The sequence below is a fragment of the Cetorhinus maximus genome, chromosome 7, assembly GCF_964194155.1.
Source record: "Cetorhinus maximus chromosome 7, sCetMax3.hap1.1, whole genome shotgun sequence".
NCBI classification, from domain to species: domain Eukaryota; kingdom Metazoa; phylum Chordata; class Chondrichthyes; order Lamniformes; family Cetorhinidae; genus Cetorhinus; species Cetorhinus maximus.
In genome coordinates this window covers 3,434,066-3,452,712 of record NC_135885.1, presented here as the reverse complement: position 1 = coordinate 3,452,712, position 18,647 = coordinate 3,434,066, and the positions used below count along the sequence as shown (strand labels likewise).

At 46.3% G+C, this 18,647-nt stretch overlaps 2 protein-coding genes across 4 annotated transcripts in view; both read right to left on the bottom strand.

The window, feature by feature from the left end:
* The window catches only part of rnf169 (ring finger protein 169), a 28,565-nt gene extending 25,523 nt beyond the window's left edge, over positions 1-3,042 (bottom strand). The window contains exon 1 of the mRNA XM_078544978.1: positions 2,718-3,042. Within this exon, the coding sequence (XP_078401104.1) occupies positions 2,718-3,024 (307 nt within the window). The 5' untranslated portion in view covers positions 3,025-3,042. The remainder of the gene's footprint in view (positions 1-2,717) is intronic.
* Positions 3,043-7,723: 4,681 nt separating this feature from the next.
* Positions 7,724-18,647, bottom strand: part of pold3 (polymerase (DNA-directed), delta 3, accessory subunit) — a 37,724-nt gene continuing 26,800 nt past the window's right edge. For 2 of the 3 annotated variants that reach the window (XM_078544982.1, XM_078544985.1), the window contains 4 exons: positions 17,827-17,936; positions 16,206-16,351; positions 10,784-10,862; positions 7,724-9,933 (listed from right to left, as the gene is read on the bottom strand). In XM_078544982.1, the coding sequence (XP_078401108.1) occupies positions 9,710-9,933; positions 10,784-10,862; positions 16,206-16,351; positions 17,827-17,936 (559 nt within the window). In that variant the 3' untranslated portion in view covers positions 7,724-9,709. The remainder of the gene's footprint in view (positions 9,934-10,783; positions 10,863-16,205; positions 16,352-17,826; positions 17,937-18,647) is intronic. The other variant, XM_078544983.1, reaches the window with a different exon arrangement.

Genomic DNA, 18,647 nt, shown 5'->3' with positions numbered 1-18,647 from the left:
GTCAAATGCCTTTTCAAAGTCCATGTACACCACATCAACAGCATTACCCTCATTGACCTCTTCAAAAAGCTGCAGCAAGTTGGCAAAACATGATTTCCCCTTTAGGACTCGAAATGTTAACTCTGTTTCTCTCTCCACAGGTGTTGCCAGACCTGCTGAGTTTTTCCAGCATTTTCTGTTGTTACTTAAGCTTTCAGTCTTTATGGGTTACCTGAGTGTGCGACAGAGAGCCACAGAAAGTTTAAATCCCTGTCCCCATTACTTTTCAACTATCAGATTGTGGGGTCTGTTTTAGGACCACAGCATCTTACAACAGAGGACAAGGCTATTCAGCACAATGTGCCAGTACAGCTCTTTGAAATTATTCCCACGCTTTCTGCTCTTTCCCCACAGCCCTACAATTTTTTTTTGTTTCCAAGCATTTATCCAATTACCTTTTGAAAGTCATTATTGAATCTGCTTCTACCGCCCTTTCAGGCAGTGCTTTCCGGATCACAACAACTCGCTGTGTTAAAAAATTCTCTCCTCCAGTTCTTTTGCAAATTATCTTCAATCTGTGTCCCTCTGGTTACCGACCCCTCCTCCCAATGGAAAGTTTCCCCTTATTTACTCTCTCAAAGCCCCTTATAATATCAGAGCATTGAGCTCAGAAGTAATGCTAAACATGTACAAATCACCAGTTAGTGTACAGTTAGAATATTGTGTAGAGATTTGAGTGTTCTACTTCAGAAAGGATGTTGATACCATGGGGAGATCATAAAAGAGATTTACTAAGATGACGCGAGGCGACTTAGAGAAATAGATGCTCTTTTCATTCGATCAGAGACTCAACATTTGAGAGATTTTGATAACTTCAGGGCATATTTTAAAATCATCACTAAAAGCACAAAGGAAGAAGTTAAGAGAATTTTTTTTTAAACACAGGTCATTGTCAGGACACGCAATGTCTGACCAGAATCGGTGGTGGAAACAGAATCTAAATTGGTCCTTTAAGGGATAAGAAGAAATTATTGGGGGTAAAAATTAAGATGATGTGGGGATCAAAGGGTGGGGGTGCAGCTTTTTCACAGGGGCAGCTAAAATGCGGTGGGCCGAATGGCCTTCTCATTCTGATCTAGCATTGTACACGTCAACTTTAACCCAACCAAAGTGTAGATAGTTACATGCCTGGACAAAGCCTGCATGAGAAAACTCAGATGCAAACGGATCCAGTACATGATTCAGCTTTGGGGCCTGACTGACTCAAAAATCACTTGACAGATTTAAAACAACAGTTTAAAATATTCAGAAATTCTACTGCGGTATGAAGTAAGATTGTAAAAATTCTCAGCTCCCCCATCCCATCCACCCTTTCTCTGTTAGCCCACAAAACTCCCATTTCTTTAACCGTGTAAGACGGCCCCTTTTTCTCTTTCTCCCCCACCCCATCACTTCTCACCCAAAAATCGTACCCATTCCTAGAACATTCCCTTGGTCTCCCTCTCTCATTTCATGGACCTGTTCCAAGCACCAACCCCTAATGTTACCCTGGCAAAGCCTCTTCCCACTCAGCATCTAACTCTCCTTCATGCTCAATATCAGATTCCTGATGCCAGCCTTGTACCCCAATTTCTTGGCAACACATCCCACCCCCCCTCAACCCCTTTCTTCCCACATTTTAGTTTTCAGAGCCACTGCTACCTTTCATAGTGCTGTCCCCTTTTCATTTCTCCCTCCCTAACCGAGGGTGGGGGCAGGAGGTCATCAGGAAAAGTGGTGGAATAAAAGCAGAAACACCGAATATCCAAAATGGAAACAGGGGCAAAGGCAGGTTAACAACAGGGGTCAGAACTCAGCTCTCACTGAAGGTCCATGGCCCAAATCTGACCTCCCCCCATCTCATCTCTGGGGTATGAGGCTGGTGTCAGGGAGAGTGGAGATGTGGTCTGATATTGAACATAAAAGGTGATGAGTGGGAGAAGAGAGCAAATAGACTCGGTGGGGTGGGAGTAATGTGCGCACGCCAGGGTAAGGAGCAGTATCAGGGTGAAGAGGGGGTGTATTGGTGGGAGAGGGTGGTTATTCAGATTTATTGCTGTTTGGGGGTGTTTACTGGAATTCATTGGGGCTTTGGAGGGGGTTCATTGGGGCTTTGGAGGGGATTCATTGGGGGGGTTCATTGGGGCTTTGGAGGGGGTTCATTGGGGCTTTGGAGGGGATTCATTGGGGCTTTGGAGGGGGTTCATTGGGGCTTTGGAGGGGGTTCATTGGGGCTTTGGAGGGGATTCATTGAGGGGGGTTCATTGGGGCTTTGGAGGGGGTTCATTGGGGCTTTGGAGGGGGTTCATTGGGGCTTTGGAGGGGGTTCATTGGGGCTTTGGAGGGGGTTCATTGGGGCTTTGGAGGGGGTTCATTGGGGCTTTGGAGGGGGTTCATTGGGGCTTTGGAGGGGGTTCATTGGGGCTTTGGAGGGGGTTCATTGGGGCTTTGGAGGGGGTTCATTGGGGCTTTGGAGGGGGTTCATTGGGGCTTTGGAGGGGGTTCATTGGGGCTTTGGAGGGGGTTCATTGGGGCTTTGGAGGGGGTTCATTGAGGGGGGGGTTCATTGGGCTGGCTGACCCCCTCTCCCCTTACCCAGCTGTGTATTTGGCGGGCGGGGGGGGATCCCAGAGTCCATGACCAGGTATAACGCCGCCTCCCTTCCACCGAAGTCCCCGGTTCCCCCATCCCGCTCCTACCCGGCTCCAGCCGCTGCTCCGCCGCCTCCTCTTTCTGCCTCCTCCGGCCTTGCTGCTTCCTCCTGCGGCCCCGCTGCTGCCAGAGCGGCGCGGCAGCGGCGGCGGCCCGGGCCCGGCTGCTGTCGCTGTCGGTGCGGCGGCAGAGCGGGCAGGCGAGGCCCAGGTTGAGGCCTATCCCGGCCTTGGGCACCACTCGGCTCAGGCAGCCCCGGCAAAGGCCGCTGTCCCCGGCCTGGGCCGGAGCCTGGAGCCGGACTCCCTGCCGCCCTCTCCGGGCCCGCTCCCCACTCCCGCTCCGGGCCGCCATCTTGTGATGTCGGAGCCCCGCCCCCGCCGCGGGAGCGCGCGGCGCAGTCGCGGGGCCGTGCCTGGCCTTGGGTATGGGTAACTAGCTGGTCCCTTCTCTAACCCAACTCTAACTCCTAAACCAATCTAACTAGCCCCATTCTACTCCAACTAGCTATTCCCTTCTCTAACTAACCCCTACTCTACTCTAACTAACTGTTCTCTTCTCTAACCTAACTACCTCTTAATCTACTCTAACTAGCTGGTCCTTTCTCTAACCTAACATATCCCCTGTTTACAATAATTCCCTTCTCCAACTAATTCCTAACCTACTCTAACTCGCTGGTTCCTTTTGTAACCTAACACTAACTAACCTCTAATCTACGCAAACTAACTGATCCTTTCTCCAACTAGTTGGAATGTGACTCTTTCTGACTCTGATCCCTCCTCTAACCCGGAACCCGGCTCTAACCCGCTGTAATTCTGCTCTAATCTACATTAATCAGGTTTGTAACCTGGCTCTAATTAGTTTATCGAACAAAACCAGCTCTAATCCTAACTCTAAAATAAAAGCAAAATACTACAGATGCTGGAAATCTGAAATAAAAACAAAGTGCTGGAAAAGCTCAGCAGGTCAGGCAGCATCTATGGAGAGAGAAACAGAGCTAACGTTTCAAATCCAATGTGACTCTTCAGACCTGCTGAGTTTTTCCAGCACTTTCTGTTTTTATGTCAGATCTCCAGGATCCGCAATATTTTGCTTTTACTAAAGAAATAACTTGTTTAAACAAACCCACAATTGAAAAAATCTTTCAGAACCGAATATTGAATCTGACCCAAAGCAACACTGACATTAACTAAGCGTAATCATTTGGTCTATAACCCACATTACAAATTACCTCTGAATGAATCTGGTAAATGTGGCATAAGAAATACAAGAAGGATGGAAGCTGAAGTCCCACTCTCCAATCACTTAAATTTTCTCCTAGACCTTTTGCATTTAAATCCTGCCCTGGCCTTGCACCATCACCAACTCCCCCACCCCGCCAAACCCCAACCCACCACCCAAATTCCACAGCCTCCTCTAATTTAACAACCCTCCCCACCCCTAATAACTCCCTGACATGAGCCTGTTGCATACACCCTCCACTCAGTTCACCCATGATCTACCCTTCCTAAACCTCTCGCTCTATCTTTTGAGAGGCGTTTGAATACTGTACTCTTTAACCAAGCTTTTGGTCACCCGTCCTAATAACCCTTTTCCTTGCCTCGGTGTCCATTTTCCCTTATGCACCCACCCCACCTCCCAGCAGCATCTGCGAGATGTTTCTCTACATTAAACGCACCGCGCGAAGGCAAGTTGCTGTTGTTGAGTATCTGTCTCTGAATCTTCTGATAAGACCGTGGCCATATAAGGACTGTATCTAAGCACTCACGGCTCTTCTCCAACTCTTGTTTCCACCCGGAAACGTTGGATAAATGCAGCCTAGGGGCCGATGCCCTGGAACAGCTTTTCACTACATTTTACTCCAGCCACACAGTGGCACACCCTCTCCCTACCCCACCCCACCCCACCTCACCTCACCTCCCCCCATGCTCCTATTCATGATGTCACTGGAGTGGAACATTATACTGTCAGAATGAAGGGGGAGTTTTATTAAATTGTGAAACACAACTAAGAGCCTACAGTGCAGGGCAGTACCATAACTGGAAACTGTTGAAGAGGAGGTAAACTAGATCAACCAAGAATGGTAGCATGGTGATTATGTTACTGGACTAGTAATCCAGACATTGAACTAATAATCCAGAGATATGAGTTCAAATCCTACCATGTTAGCTGGAAGAATTTAAATTCAGTTTATTAAATATATCTTGAAGGAAAAAGCCAACATTAGTGACGGTGACCATGAAACTACCAGATTGTTATAAAAACCCCTTTGGTTCAATAATGCCCTTTAATGATAGAAACCTGCCCTCCTTACTCGGTGTGGCCTTATGTGACTACAGACGCTCAGAAATGTGGTTGACTCCTAACTGCCCTCTGAAATAGCTGAGCAAGTTGCTCAGTTGGTGGTTCACCACCACCTTCCCAAGGACAATTTAGGGATGGGCAATAAATGATGGCCTAGCCAGCGACACCCACATCCTGTCAATGAATTTTTAAAAAATTGTTGCTGAGGCTGGGCTGGGTGTGGATTATGGAGATTTATGGAGTTGGAGATTGTTGTGAAGTGAGGAGTTCCAGAGTGTCCAGGTACTAGGAAGCAGTCAGTTAAGAGTAGATGATTCGCTATTATCTGGCATCTTTAATCTAACTTTGTAGCCAAGCCAGAGACCAGGAAGATCTCATGGTCCAACCCTAGACCATGTTGATCTAGCCAATCTCTTTTGCCAGCATGACAGCAAGTGTTACAACTGGCCAAAATATTTGGGCTGGGGTTTGGAAAGTTTCCTTCAGGTAACCTGTCCTGAAGGTACTGATTCCTTGTTGGGCTTTTGTTCAATAGTTAGGGTAATGCCATGAGAGTTTGCATGGCAAGGAAGTATCTTCAGCTCACCGAGCTCTGGATTCCCTCCCTGCTCTCTCTCTCTCTCTTTTAAGATGCTCTACCTCTTCACCAAGCTTTTAGTCACCTGCCCTATGGCTGGGTCAAATTTTGTTTGATAACACTCCCTGTTTTGGGATATTTTTCATGTGAAAGGCTTGTTGTAACTGTAAGTAATGAATCTGGGATGCGACCTCAACCTAAATCTTAGGCAGGAAAGGCATCACAGATGACACCAATCTTCTCCCTAGCCAATCCCTACAGGCATAATGTTCTAGCAGTGGACAGTGATTGACAGCAGGATCCTGGGCTGAATTTCCCAATCTTAAACTAGGGCATAGAGACTTATTGTTACATAATACTGCTCTCCAGTTGAGATCAGAGATTTACCAGAACGGTATGAGGGATGATGGACTTCGGTTCAGTGGAGAGACTAGAGATGGGATCGTTTTGATGGAGTCAGAGTTATACAGCACAGAAACAGGCCCTTCGGCCCATCATGAGCACAGGTTTAGGGGAGATTTAATGGAATTGTTCAAAATTATGGAAGAGAGTAAATAGAGCGACACTGTTTCCATTGGCAGGAGGATTGGTTAACAGGACGTACAGATTTAAGGTGAATAGGAAAATAACTAAAGGTAAGATAAGAAAGGAAGGAAGGCGAAAGATGGTGGCGTAGTGGTAATGTCACTGGACCAATAATCCAGAGGCCCAGGCCAATGCTGGGTAGGGGGGGCACATAGTTTCAAATCCCATCACAACAGCTGGTGGAATTTAAATTCAATTAATAAAATCTGGAATTGGAAGCAAGTCTCAGTAATGGTGGTCATGAAACTATCAATTGTCGTGATAAACCATCTGGTTCACTAATACCCTTTAGGAAGGGAAATCTGCCATCCTTGCCTGGTCTACATGCAACTCCAGACCCACAGCAATGTGGTTGACTCTAACTGATCTTTGCAATGGCCTAGTAAGCCACTCAGCTCAAGGGCAATTAGGGATGGGCAACAAATGCTGGCCTTGCCAACGATGCCCACATCCCATGAAAGGTGGTGGAAGTAGATTCAATAAATTACAAAAACTTGACGGGAAAGTATCGCAGGATTATGCGGAAACAGCAGGGAAGTGAAGCTAATTGCATAGCTCTATCATCTCAGAAAATTAGGGATGGGACATAAATGATGCCTTGTCAGTGAGACACATTCCATGAATGAATAAAAAGAGGGCTGAATAGCTCCCTTCTGTGCTGCATTGTTCTATGAACAGGAAACTCTATAGAGGTCAGGGATTGAACCCTACACCTTCACTCAAAGGCAAAATTACTTATGCAATACCCTTAAGGTAACGAAGCTTCTCCTCACAGAGGGGCTAGTCCAGCAGAGCAGAGATTGGGAGGTTTGGGGAGCCAACTGCAGATAAGATCAAACAAGTGAGTTTGGAGGACATTTTTGAGAAGGTGAAGAGAGAGGCAGTGAGGGACAAGATGGCTGAAGTCTTTGGCAGCAGCAGTGAAGGGGACTGTAGGGGCATACACAGTATTCCAGAGGAGAGTGGACCTAGATATTAGGACTAAAGGTTGCAGAAATAGGTTAGCATCGAGTCCATGCAGGGATTTTGAAATGAGTTCTCCATTTGCCTCTGTGCCTCAACCATACTTAGGAAATCCCTCTCTAAAGTTGCCTTTCACCTCCCACTCCTTTTAAGACCCTCTTTAAAAGTGCCCTCCAAAACCACGCTTTTAGTTACCGCTCCTAAAACCTAATTCTTTGGCTCAGCATCCATTTCCTTTGTGCTTTTTTTGTTATTTTCAGGTCACATGGAAATTATTGTGTCTGGCAAGAACAAGGACTTGAGCATTACCAGAGTTACGGTGAGTTTACGATGCAGGTGCCAGAGTTTTGGATGAGTTTGAATATATGCAACGTAAAACTTGGGGAATCATTGGTAAAATTGAATTTGGAGGTGACAAGAGGTTCAGCAGTAGTAGAGAATAAGGAGGGATGAGAGTTGGCACAGCTGTGGTCATGTAGGATATGGTTGGTCACTTAGACCAGGGCAATCTATTGGGTTCAAGACCCATTTCCAGGGACTTGAACACCATCTAGACTGACACTGCATTACAATAAGTATATCAAAACACATGTGCTTTGGAGTGAAGGACCTTAGCTGCACAAGTTTACACTGGATAACTTTAGTGGGTTTATTTAAAAATAACTTTTATTCACATATCATAAATTTTAAACAGAAAATGGTTCATAGGGCTATTCAAAAATCTTGAACTTCCTCCCAACTCAACCCGACAACAACCACTCCCTCCACCCATCCCCCAGCTAGCCCAGTTCTGTTTACAAAGCCTAAAATACAAATGAAATGAATTCTTAAAGTCGCATGCCCATAGCATTTAGGACTCCCCTTAGGGTTTGTGAACTCTTCCTTAGGCCAATGACTGCCCCCACCCCGCCCATAGAAACTGCCTATTATTATATATATAAAAATCTGGCACTGGCTATATCTGTCCGGTGATAGACTGGTGAGGGGAGGGACAGGTATCCCAGATCCGTGCAAGGCTGGTTATTTGCACAAATATCACTAGATGCTTGGATCATCTCAAAGTTTGGGCACCCTCAGTCTACACCTAGCCCCAGAGAAATATGATAAATAAGAAAAAATGAAAATAACCCCAAGAACTGCTCGTTTACAAATATGCACCCCGCTCCTCAGGGCCACATCCAGTTTTCACAATTCCCATTGTCGCTTCTTGGCTACTGAGACAACAGGAGAGTTGGTGATCAATACCAGTCCACTGTATCCCATCCCAGCGTTGGAATGCTCAGACCTAGTTGAGAGTCAGGATGAATTGCTCTAATTCGGGCAGCTAAGTGTACCAAGATGAGGACTCAAATTTATCAACCTCTTGTGATTGAGAATTGTCTGCAGTTGTCTGAATACAGTCAATATGTATTTGAAAACATTTCTTATAGCTCGCTTGGAGGGGATCTCAGAGGATAAACGTAACCATCTGGTGCTGACATGGGAGTTGCACAGATTAGGTTGAACCTCAGCATTTGAGTGGGGAGGGGGGGAATGGTGGTTGTTAACTTATTACCTGGGGCAGTAAGTGGGGTGGGCTTAGTGCCTAATGAAGGGAAATGAAACTAAATCAACTGTGTCTGCACTTGCACTCACTGCCCAGTGATTTGTCCAAAGTGCACAACACTGTGATGCCCTTTACAATCTGTAGGCATTCACTACCCCTGCTCACATAGAGGAGGAAGATAGACATGGGTCATTGTGTGACTGTGAATCTGTACCCAGTGTCAAATTTGGGGAGGAGGAGGAGGAATGTTCCTGAAATGATTCTTAAAAGCAGTCCTATGACCTGCTTCTAAGACTTTACAGGGCTATTGAGGGTATTCTACAATGACACAGAACAGTGTGTAAGGCAGTAAAGTACATCAGTAACACATGTTGTAACAGCACAGAGCCCCAGGCAGCCTGCAAAGTAAAGAAGCTTATCCTGCTGAATGAAGAGACTTCAACCCGACTGAAACATTTCACAGGCAGGCACTACTTTCTTCTTTTACAAAACCAGCTGCACTTTGATTCTGATCAAAAACCAGGAGAGAAGGAAACAAACTTTAACATTTTCAGCTGAAACAGACTCAGCCAGTGAGATGGTTAAAGCTCAACACCATGGTTCTGTAGCTATCATGCATACTCAGGTTTGCATTTGAAACGCTATTTATGTCAGTGAATTGAAAAGAGTCTAGTTAGTAGGTATCACCCCTGTGAGCGACCAAGAAGAAGGGTATAGAATAAAGTTTGAAGATTACTCTCAGAAAAGTGAGGGAGAATAAAGACTCCTGACAATACGCGATGTTTAAATGTGCAATGTTAAACAGTCTCTAGAGGTAACTTCACTCTGATTAGAGTATATGAACTGCATCTCTTGGTCTAAGGTGACCTTTCCCAAACATTTGATTTGTCCAGCACCAAGTTTCCTTTAGACCGTTCACCATTAATTTATATTTTAAGTACATTAAGTGTCTATGGTTAGCTTTTCTGAACTCCCATTTAGTTCTCAATGTCTGTCCACGATGATTGATGATGCACATGCAATACTGGGTGAGAGAGCCTGGGTCAACATGATGAAAGCTGGAACTAGGTGGCCTTTTTGAAGAATCCCATGATGGATGCCTGCTTGCCTGCCCTGTTGGAGGCTGCTGCTTTCTTCTCCTTCTGCTCCTTTGGATGGTCTTTGCCGCCTGCCATGCTCTTCATGCCGGCTGCTTTGGGCGCCGAGAGATTTTTCGACTCTTGTTGCTTGGCTGCAAACTCGCTCTCGCTGTCAGTACACGACTCACTCTGGTAAACCTTTTCGGTCACTGATATAGGACAGGGTGGGGGATTGGCGGGGGTGGGAAACAAATGGAGGAGAACAGATGGTTACGCTGTCATAGTCATACATTGGGGAATATATTTTAAACTTAGTTTGCATGAATTTCAACAGCTTCAGTGGACAATGGGTCAGGTTCTACAGGCACATCAACAACACCCAATTCTACACCCTCCCTCAACCCCTCCACTGTCTGTGTCCAACATCCAGCCCTGGTTGAGCCACAAGCTTCTCCAGTGAAATGCTAGAATGGTCTAAGCCATTGCTTTGCATCCACCACCAACTCCCACAACTCCATGCTCTTGCCACCGACTCTATTCCCCTTCCTGGCCACCATCACAGACTAAACAAAGACTCAGCATCCTCTTCAACCCTGAGCTGAGTTTCAGACCCCATACCGTCTCCACTTTGAATCCCCAAACCCTCTCCATCAGGACCCCCCCCCCACCCACCCACCCCGGCAACTCCTAGGCTGTTCCCCCCCTCCACCCATGGCCTCTCCATCAGAAGGACCGCCTCCCGCTTACCTCTAGGGCCTCTCCATCAGGAGGACCCCCCTCCATGGCTTCTCCATCATCACCCTGACTTGGAAATATATCGGTCGTTCCTTCACTGTCGCTGGGTCAAAATCCTTGAACTCCCTCCCTAACAGCACTGTGGGTGTACCTACACCACATGGACTGCAGCGGTTCAAGAAGGCAGCTCACCATCCACCTTCTCAAGGGCAGTTAGGGATGGACAATAAATGCTGGCCTAGCCAGTGATGCCCACATCCCATAAAAAATGACTGAGCAAATGGTATAGAGATGAAGAACCTTGCAGCATTTGGTAAATCTTACCCATAGCGCCATCTTCATCCAGAAAGGTCTTGGATTTGAGAACTCGTCGTCGTTTCCTCCGTTTCACTCCCACTGCCTTCTGGGGGTTGGGGGGGGGAAGTAGAGCAAGATAATGTGAGGCTATAACATTGACCCATCTCTCCCAATCCAGATGACGTCTGACCAACCAGATGTGTATTTCCTGCTTTTGGTTTGGTTTTCAATGTTAGCCCTTTTCACCTTGTGTTACATCTGGAGCCTCAACACATCCCAAAAAGAAACTGTTTCCAGCAGCAAGAGGGTCAGTAACCAGTGGACACAAATTTAAAGTGATTGGCCCAAAAAAAAGTGACACGAGGGGGAATTATTTTTTTTAAGCACAGCGACATATGATAATCACTGCCTGGCAGGGTGGCTAAAACAGATTCAATAGTAACTCTCAAAAGAGAATCGGATAAATGATGGAAAACAATTTACAGGGCCAGGATTCACTGGACAGCTTTAGAAAGAGCTGGCACAGACAACATAATGGGCTGAATAACCACCTGCTGTGATGTGTCATTCTATGATTCCATGAAAGGCTCTCAAGTATTTCCCTCTTCCCAGCCCCAGACATCCTCACTTAATTATTTCCCCATTCCCTGTCTCTGCCACTCGGTTCAAGAGCATTTAGGGATGAGCAACAAATGCCATCCTTGCCAGTGATGGTCACATCCCATGAAAGAATAGAGGAAAAAAATCCTCCACACAAGACAAACACAGTCTTCACCACTTGTAAAGGGTATGTTGACATTACGACAATTTACCCACCTTGAGCCAATCGCCACCCACCGTGATCTCTGTTGGCTCCACTGGTCACTAAAACACTAACTGGATAAGGGGCACGAGAACTGTGAAAGAAAATTAGATTTCCTGATGTGGTGGGGTGCAGCAAGGAGTTGAGTGATACTTTAAAAAACTTAGTTGAGCTTTCCAACAGGCTACAGTCATGGGGTGCAGATCAGCCTGAGGGCATTAAATGATTAAGATATGCCTCAGGTCTGTTCTCATTTAGAGGGGATGTGATTCAGATGTTGATTATTTTGATTTGGGTATTGATTATGAGAGAGATATGGGCCACATTCGAGTGAAAGCACTTGCGGTCATGGTAACAGAACTGGGTAGAATAGAAGGCACCATGCAGCCTGACAAAGTGCCAGGGTAGGGTGCGGGGCGGTGGGGGTACAAGTTTGGATATTTACTTTTCTCACGATTCTGGAGCAGGTGGATGAGACTGTTCCTAAACCTTTACGAAGTTATTAGATAGATTTCTCTGGGTTTTTTGCCCTTCCCATGAAGTTGGAATGGGAGGGGGTAGGAAGGGATGGTTGGCACATGGGGGTGAATTAAAGAGTAAGTCGAACAGACACGAGCTCAATGGCCTTTTCTCATGGGTACATAAACGTTGAAAACATCATATCTTTTATTAAGAGTAGCAGCCAACTACACGAAGCAGATACAGGGAAAAGAGCAGGGCAGCAGACTTAGCGATTGTTCTACTGCAGATCTGATTGGTCAAATGGCCTCCGGCTCCCGGCCCGGTAATGCTCATAGTTAAAATTTTCATCCTGGTTTTCAAATCCCTCTTTGACCTCAGCACACCATCTTCCCACTACTATCCCCTCCCACCCTCCGCCATCACTGTAACCAATTCCAGCCCTACCACCCTCCAAGATCACTACACTCTTCCAATTATGACTCTTGCCCACCCAGGGTTTTCATTGCTCTGCCTTGAGTGGTTGTGTCTTCAGCTAAAACAAAAACAGAATTACCTGGAAAAACTCAGCAGGTCTGGCAGCATCGGTGGAGAAGAAATCAGTTGACGTTTCGAGTCCTCACGACCCTTCGGCAGAACTGAAGTATAGTTAGGAGAGAGGTGAAATATAAGCTGGTCTAAGGTTGGGGGCGGAGGGGAGAGAGAAGTTGAGGGTGGGGTGGTTGTGGGGATAAGCAAGCAGTGATAGGAGAAGATAATCAAAAGATGTCACAGACAAAAGGATCAGAGGAGTTGAAGGTGGTGATATTATCTAAGAAAAGTGCTAATTAAGAATGGAAGGCAGGATACTCAAGGTACAGCTCTAGTGGGGGTGGGGTGGAAAGACTAACAAAGTTTTAGTTTTAGATTTAAAAATAATGGAAATAGGTGGGAAAAGAAGAATCTATATAAATTATTGAAAAAAAAGGGGGGAGGGGGGAGAAACAGGGTGGGGATGGGGATGGGGAGTTTAAGATCTAAAGTTGTTGAATTCAATATTCAGCCCGGAAGGCTGTAAAGTGCCTAGTCGGAAGATGAGGTGCTGTTCCTCCAGTTTGCGTTGGGCTTCACTGGAACAATGCAGCAAGCCAAGGACAGACATGTGGGCAAGAGAACAGGGTGGAGTGTTAAAATGGCAAGCGACAGGGAGGTTTGGGTCTTTCTTGCGGACAGACCGCAGGTGTTCTGCAAAGCAGTCGTCCAGTTTGTGTTTGGTCTCTCCAATGTAGAGGAGACCGCATTGGGAGCAACGAATGCAGTAGACTAAGTTAGGGGAAATGCTGCTTCACTTGAAAGGAGTGTTTGGGCCCTTGGACGGTGAGGAGAGAGGAAGTGAAAGGGCAGGTGTTGCATCTTCTGCGTGGGCATGGGGAGGTGCCATAGGTGGGGGTTAAGGAGTAGGGGGTAATGGAGGAGTGGACCAGGGTGTCCCGGAGGGAACGATCCCTATGGAATGTCGCCGGGGGGGGTGAAGGGAAGATGTGTTTGGTGGTGGCATCATGCTGGAGTTGGTGGAGGATGATCCTTTGAATGCGGAGGCTGGTGGGGTGATAAGTGAGGTCAAGGGGGACCCTATCATGTTTCTGGGAAGGAGGAGAAGGCGTGAGGGAGGATGCAAGGGATATGGGCCGGACACGGTTGAGGGCCCTGACAACGACCGTGGGTGGAAAACCTCAGTTAAGGAAGAAGGAGGACATCTCAGAGGAGCTGTTTTTGAAGGTAGCGTCATCAGAACAGATGCGACGGAGGCGAAGGAACTGAGAGAATGGGATGGAGTCCTTACAGGAAGCGGGGTGTGAGGAGCTGTAGTCGAGGTAGCTGTGGGAGTCGGTAGGCTTGTGATGGATATTGGTGGACAGTCTATCATCAGAAATTGAGACAGAGAGGTCAAGGAAGGGAAGAGAAGTGTCAGAGATGGACCATGTGAAAATGATGGAGGGGTGGAGATTGGAAGCAAAATTAATACATTTTTCCAGGTCCCGACGACAGCATGAAGCAGCACCGAAGTAATCATCGATGTACCTGAGAAAGAGTTGTGGGAGGGGGCCGGAGTAGGACTGGAACAAGGAATGTTCCACATACCCCATAAAGAGACAGGCATAGCTGGGGCCCATGCGGGTACCCATAGCCACACCTTTTATTTGGAGGAAGTGAGAGGAGTTAAAGGAGAAATTGTTCAGTGTGAGAACAAGTTCAGCCAGACGGAGGAGAGTAGTGGTGGATGGGGATTGTTGGGGCCTCTGTTCAAGGAAGAAGCTAAGGGCCCTCAGACCATCCTGGTGGGGGATGCAGGTGTAGAGGGATTGGACATCCATGGTGAAGAGGAAGCGGTTGGGGCCAGGGAACTGGAAATTGTTGATGTGACGTAAGGTGTCAGAGGAATCACGGATGTAGGTGGGAAGGGACTGGACAAGGGGAGAGAGAAGGGAGTCAAGATAACGAGAAATGAGTTCCGTGGGGCAGGAACAGGCTGACACGATCGGTCTGCCAGGACCTGTCTCTGTCTCTGTACATTGGAGAGACCAAACGCAAACTGGGCGACTGCTTTGCAGAACACCTGCGGTCTGTCCGCAAGAAAGACCCAAACCTCCCTGTCGCTTGCCATTTTAACACTCCACCCTGTTCTCTTGCCCACATGTCTGTCCTTGGATTGCTGCATTGTTCCAGTGAAGCCCAAAGCAAACTGGAGGAACAGCACCTCATCTTCCGACTAGGCACTTTACAGCCTTCCGGGCTGAATATTGAATTCAACAACTTTAGATCTTAAACTCCCCCTCCCCCCATCCCCACCCCGTTTCTTCCCCCTCCCCCCTTTTTTTTCAATAATTTATATAGATTCTTCTTTTCCCACCTATTTCCATTATTTTTAAATCTAAAACTAAAACTTTGTTAGTCTTTCCACCCCACCCCCACTAGAGCTGTACCTTGAGTATCCTGCCTTCCATTCTTAATTAGCACTTTTCTTAGATAATATCACCACCTTCAACACCTCTTTGATCCTTTTGTCTGTGACATCTTTTGATTATCTTCTCCTATCACTGCTTGCTTATCCCCACAACCACCTCACCCTCAACTTCTCTCTCCCCACCACCCCCCACCTTAGACCAGCTTATATTTCACCTCTCTCCTAACTATACTTCAGTTCTGCCGAAGGGTCGTGAGGACTCGAAACGTCAACTGGTTTCTTCTCCACCGATGCTGCCAGACCTGCTGAGTTTTTCCAGGTAATTCTGTTTTTGTTTTGGATTTCCAGCATCCGCAGTAGCTTTTAGATTTTTGTTTTTATCTCCGTGTCTTCAGCTACCTCGGCTATAGACTGCTAAACTCAAATGAATGGACTAGTAATCCAGATGCCTGGACTAATAATTCAGAAACATGAGTTCAAATCGAACTACGGCAGCTGAGCAATTTAAATTCAGTTAATTAAATAAAATCTGGAATATAAAGCTAGTCTCAGTAATGATGACAACAAAACTAACAGATTGTTTAAAACCTATCTTATTTCCTTTAGGGAAGGAAATCTGCCATCTTTACCTGGTCTGGCCTACATATGACTCCAGAGCCACAGCAACGTGGTTAACTCTAAAATGCCCTCTGAAATGGCCTAGCAAACAACCCAGTTGTATTCAAGAAGATGGCTCAACCCCACCATCTCAAGGGTAATAGGGATGGACAATAAATAATGGTCTAGCCAGCAATGGCCACATCCTGCGAATGAATTCCCTCCCTAATTTGCTCTGTTAAGACACTCCTTAAAACCTAGCTCTTTGACAATCACTTCGTGGCTTGGCATCAAATTTTATTTGATTACAGTCCTATGAAGTGCCGTGGAATGATTTCCTGAGTTAACGGTGCTATATAAATTCAATTTATTTTTGCAGATTGTGGTTTTAAAATTGCCAAAGATGAACCATTCTTAATGGTACGAAACCAGAATGAGTTATTCAAATCAACAGGAGAAGTCCCAGGTGCATGCTTAAAGACTGATTTCACTACAGTAGCTTGCTTTGTTCCTTTCACATCCAGAGAATTGCCACAGCTCTGGGATAGAACATTCTTTGTGCCATTTTGCTGCAAATTATTCTCTGCATAAACCAGCTGAATAATTTCTGTTGATAAAGACTTCATGCTGGAGAAACTGCCCAGTACCTCAGCTCTGTCTGCACTTTCCCAACACGTTGGCTTAACCTCAACATCTGAAAGGCACTGAGGTGATCTATCCTCTTCCTTGACTGGCTCTTCAGGGGGTGGTGATGGAGTTTTTATATCACAAGCTTCAGGAGAGTCTGGGATTACTGGAACAGAAAAGAAAGAAACCGAGTGACAGGGAGAACAACCCCAAACTGCTCAAGATAAAAAGCAAAATAAATCTGATATTGAGTTATGGTCAGAATTGTTCAAACTGGACGCAGGCAAAACCAAAACCTTCTTCCCTGCCTCCCCACACCCCCCAGTCTCTGAAAACTCTAAACCTTTGCCATCAACAGCACACTCTGAGCTGTATGAAACCTTGGGCACCCTTCTCAAGGCACAGCTTAGCTTTTAACTCTGCATCCTATACCCATCGCCCAAGATCACTTCCCTCCCTCTTGTCAACATTTCTCATTCATACCTTCTCCCCCCAATTCTTCCTCTGCCCCTCACCAAAACCCTACAGACTCAACTTCAACAAGGCCCTCTACACCAGCTCTTTGGACAGGCCACCCAATTTAATTCTACATTGCTGTTAAAGAACATATCTTAAAATGGGTATGGTGGTTATGGCACTGAATTGGCAACCCAGAGTTGAACTATGAAAAGACATGGAATTGTTGGGCTTCATGACATTTTTTGGTTTATAAATATCCTTTAGGTATCCAAAATAGATGACCAGGTGTCAATAAGCAGTCTGCTTGATCAATCTGGTCTCTCGATGTGGGCGCTGCTGGCACATTGATCATTCATTCCTAGTTTCACTGGAGTAGATGGATGATGGGCCACCTTCTTCAATCACTGCAAACCCTGTGGTGATGGTGCTCCCACAGTACAGCCCAGGGCTTTCACCCAGCAACAATGAAGGAACCGCAGCACGTGACCAAGTCCGAATGGTGTGCGACTCGGGAGGTGATGGTGTTCCCATGACATTGCTGCTCATCTTGGAAGTGAAGGTCGCTGGGGGAGGGAGGAGCGGCTGAAACAAGCTCACACAACTGCAGTGCATTCTATAGATCAGTAGTTCTCAAACTGGGGTCCGTAGAGACGCTCTGGGGGTCCACAAAATAATGTGCTTAGTGAGTAGGGCTGGCCTTATGGGTGACCGACCACCCAGGATTCCACGGAGTCAACAGTAAGCTAATGGCCAGCGACCAGGGGGGAGTTGGTGTAAGTCAGAAGGTGGGGGCAGTATAGGGCTTGCTGGCTGTCTCGCACAGGAGGGGAGCGCACAAGGAGAGCTGAAAGCAGCACCAAGATCCCCAAGGTAGACCAGCAGTTACCAAGGCTGGTGGTGAGTGAGTTCAAAGTTGTTCATGAGAGCAGAGCTTTTAAAAAATATAATAATTTAAGTACTACTTACAAAATTCAAGTTTTCCTAGGGCGTTAATTTTCCCTAATTTAGATGGGTTGGTGAGTAATCGTCCAAACAGATGCCACAGTGGTAATAGCTGTTTCTGGATTTGTACCCATCTCAAAAATTAAAACTGAGCAAGAATCATTCATGTTTTTTTAAATAAAAAAAACTTATCCTCTGGCACAGAAAGGATTAAAACAATATTACAAGCTTATATCTCACCTTCGTCATCGCTACTGTCTGACTGAGGCTGTCTGATCCTCCTCCGTCGTTTGCTACAAGGCTCCTCCCCTTGACTGGCCAATGCTGCATTACGTTTGGTTTTCTGGCTGCTGTCCAGGGAAAAGTGGTGTTAGAGGAGGAAGATATATTTTAAATTAGTCCGTGGTTTCTGATAGTTTTTAACGGATAAAATAAAAAGTTTACTGCTACTTTGCTGTGTGCTCAATCACATTAAAGGTGCTATTTAAATGCAAGTTTTTATCACAAGAACATAAGAAATAGGAGCAGGAGTAGACCATGCGGGCCTGTTCCACCAACAGTCATGGCTAATATTGGGTTTCAACTTTCCCGCCTGCTCCCAATATCCCTTGGTTCCCTGGGAGGCCAAAAATCAGTCCATCCCGGCCTTAAATGTATTCAACGATGGAGCATCCACAGCCAGCTGGGGTAGAGAAATCCAAAGATTCACAACCCTTTGAGTGAAGTAATATTTCCTCATCTCAGTCCAAAATGATCAGCCTCTTCTCCTGAGACTGTGCCCCTGTGCTTTAGATTCCCCAGCCAGGGGAAAAAACATCTCTCAGCACCTACCCTGTCAAGCCCCCCTCACAATTTTCTAAGTTTCAATGAGATTGCCGCTCATTCTTCTAAACCCCAGAGAATATAGACTCAGTTTACTCAGGCTCTCATCACAAGATAGGGCCCTCATCCCAGGGACAAATTTAATAAACCTTCACTGTACTGCCTCCAGTGCAAGTATATCCTTCCTTATATATGGAGACCAAAACGGCAGACAGTACTCCAGATATGATCTCACCAAA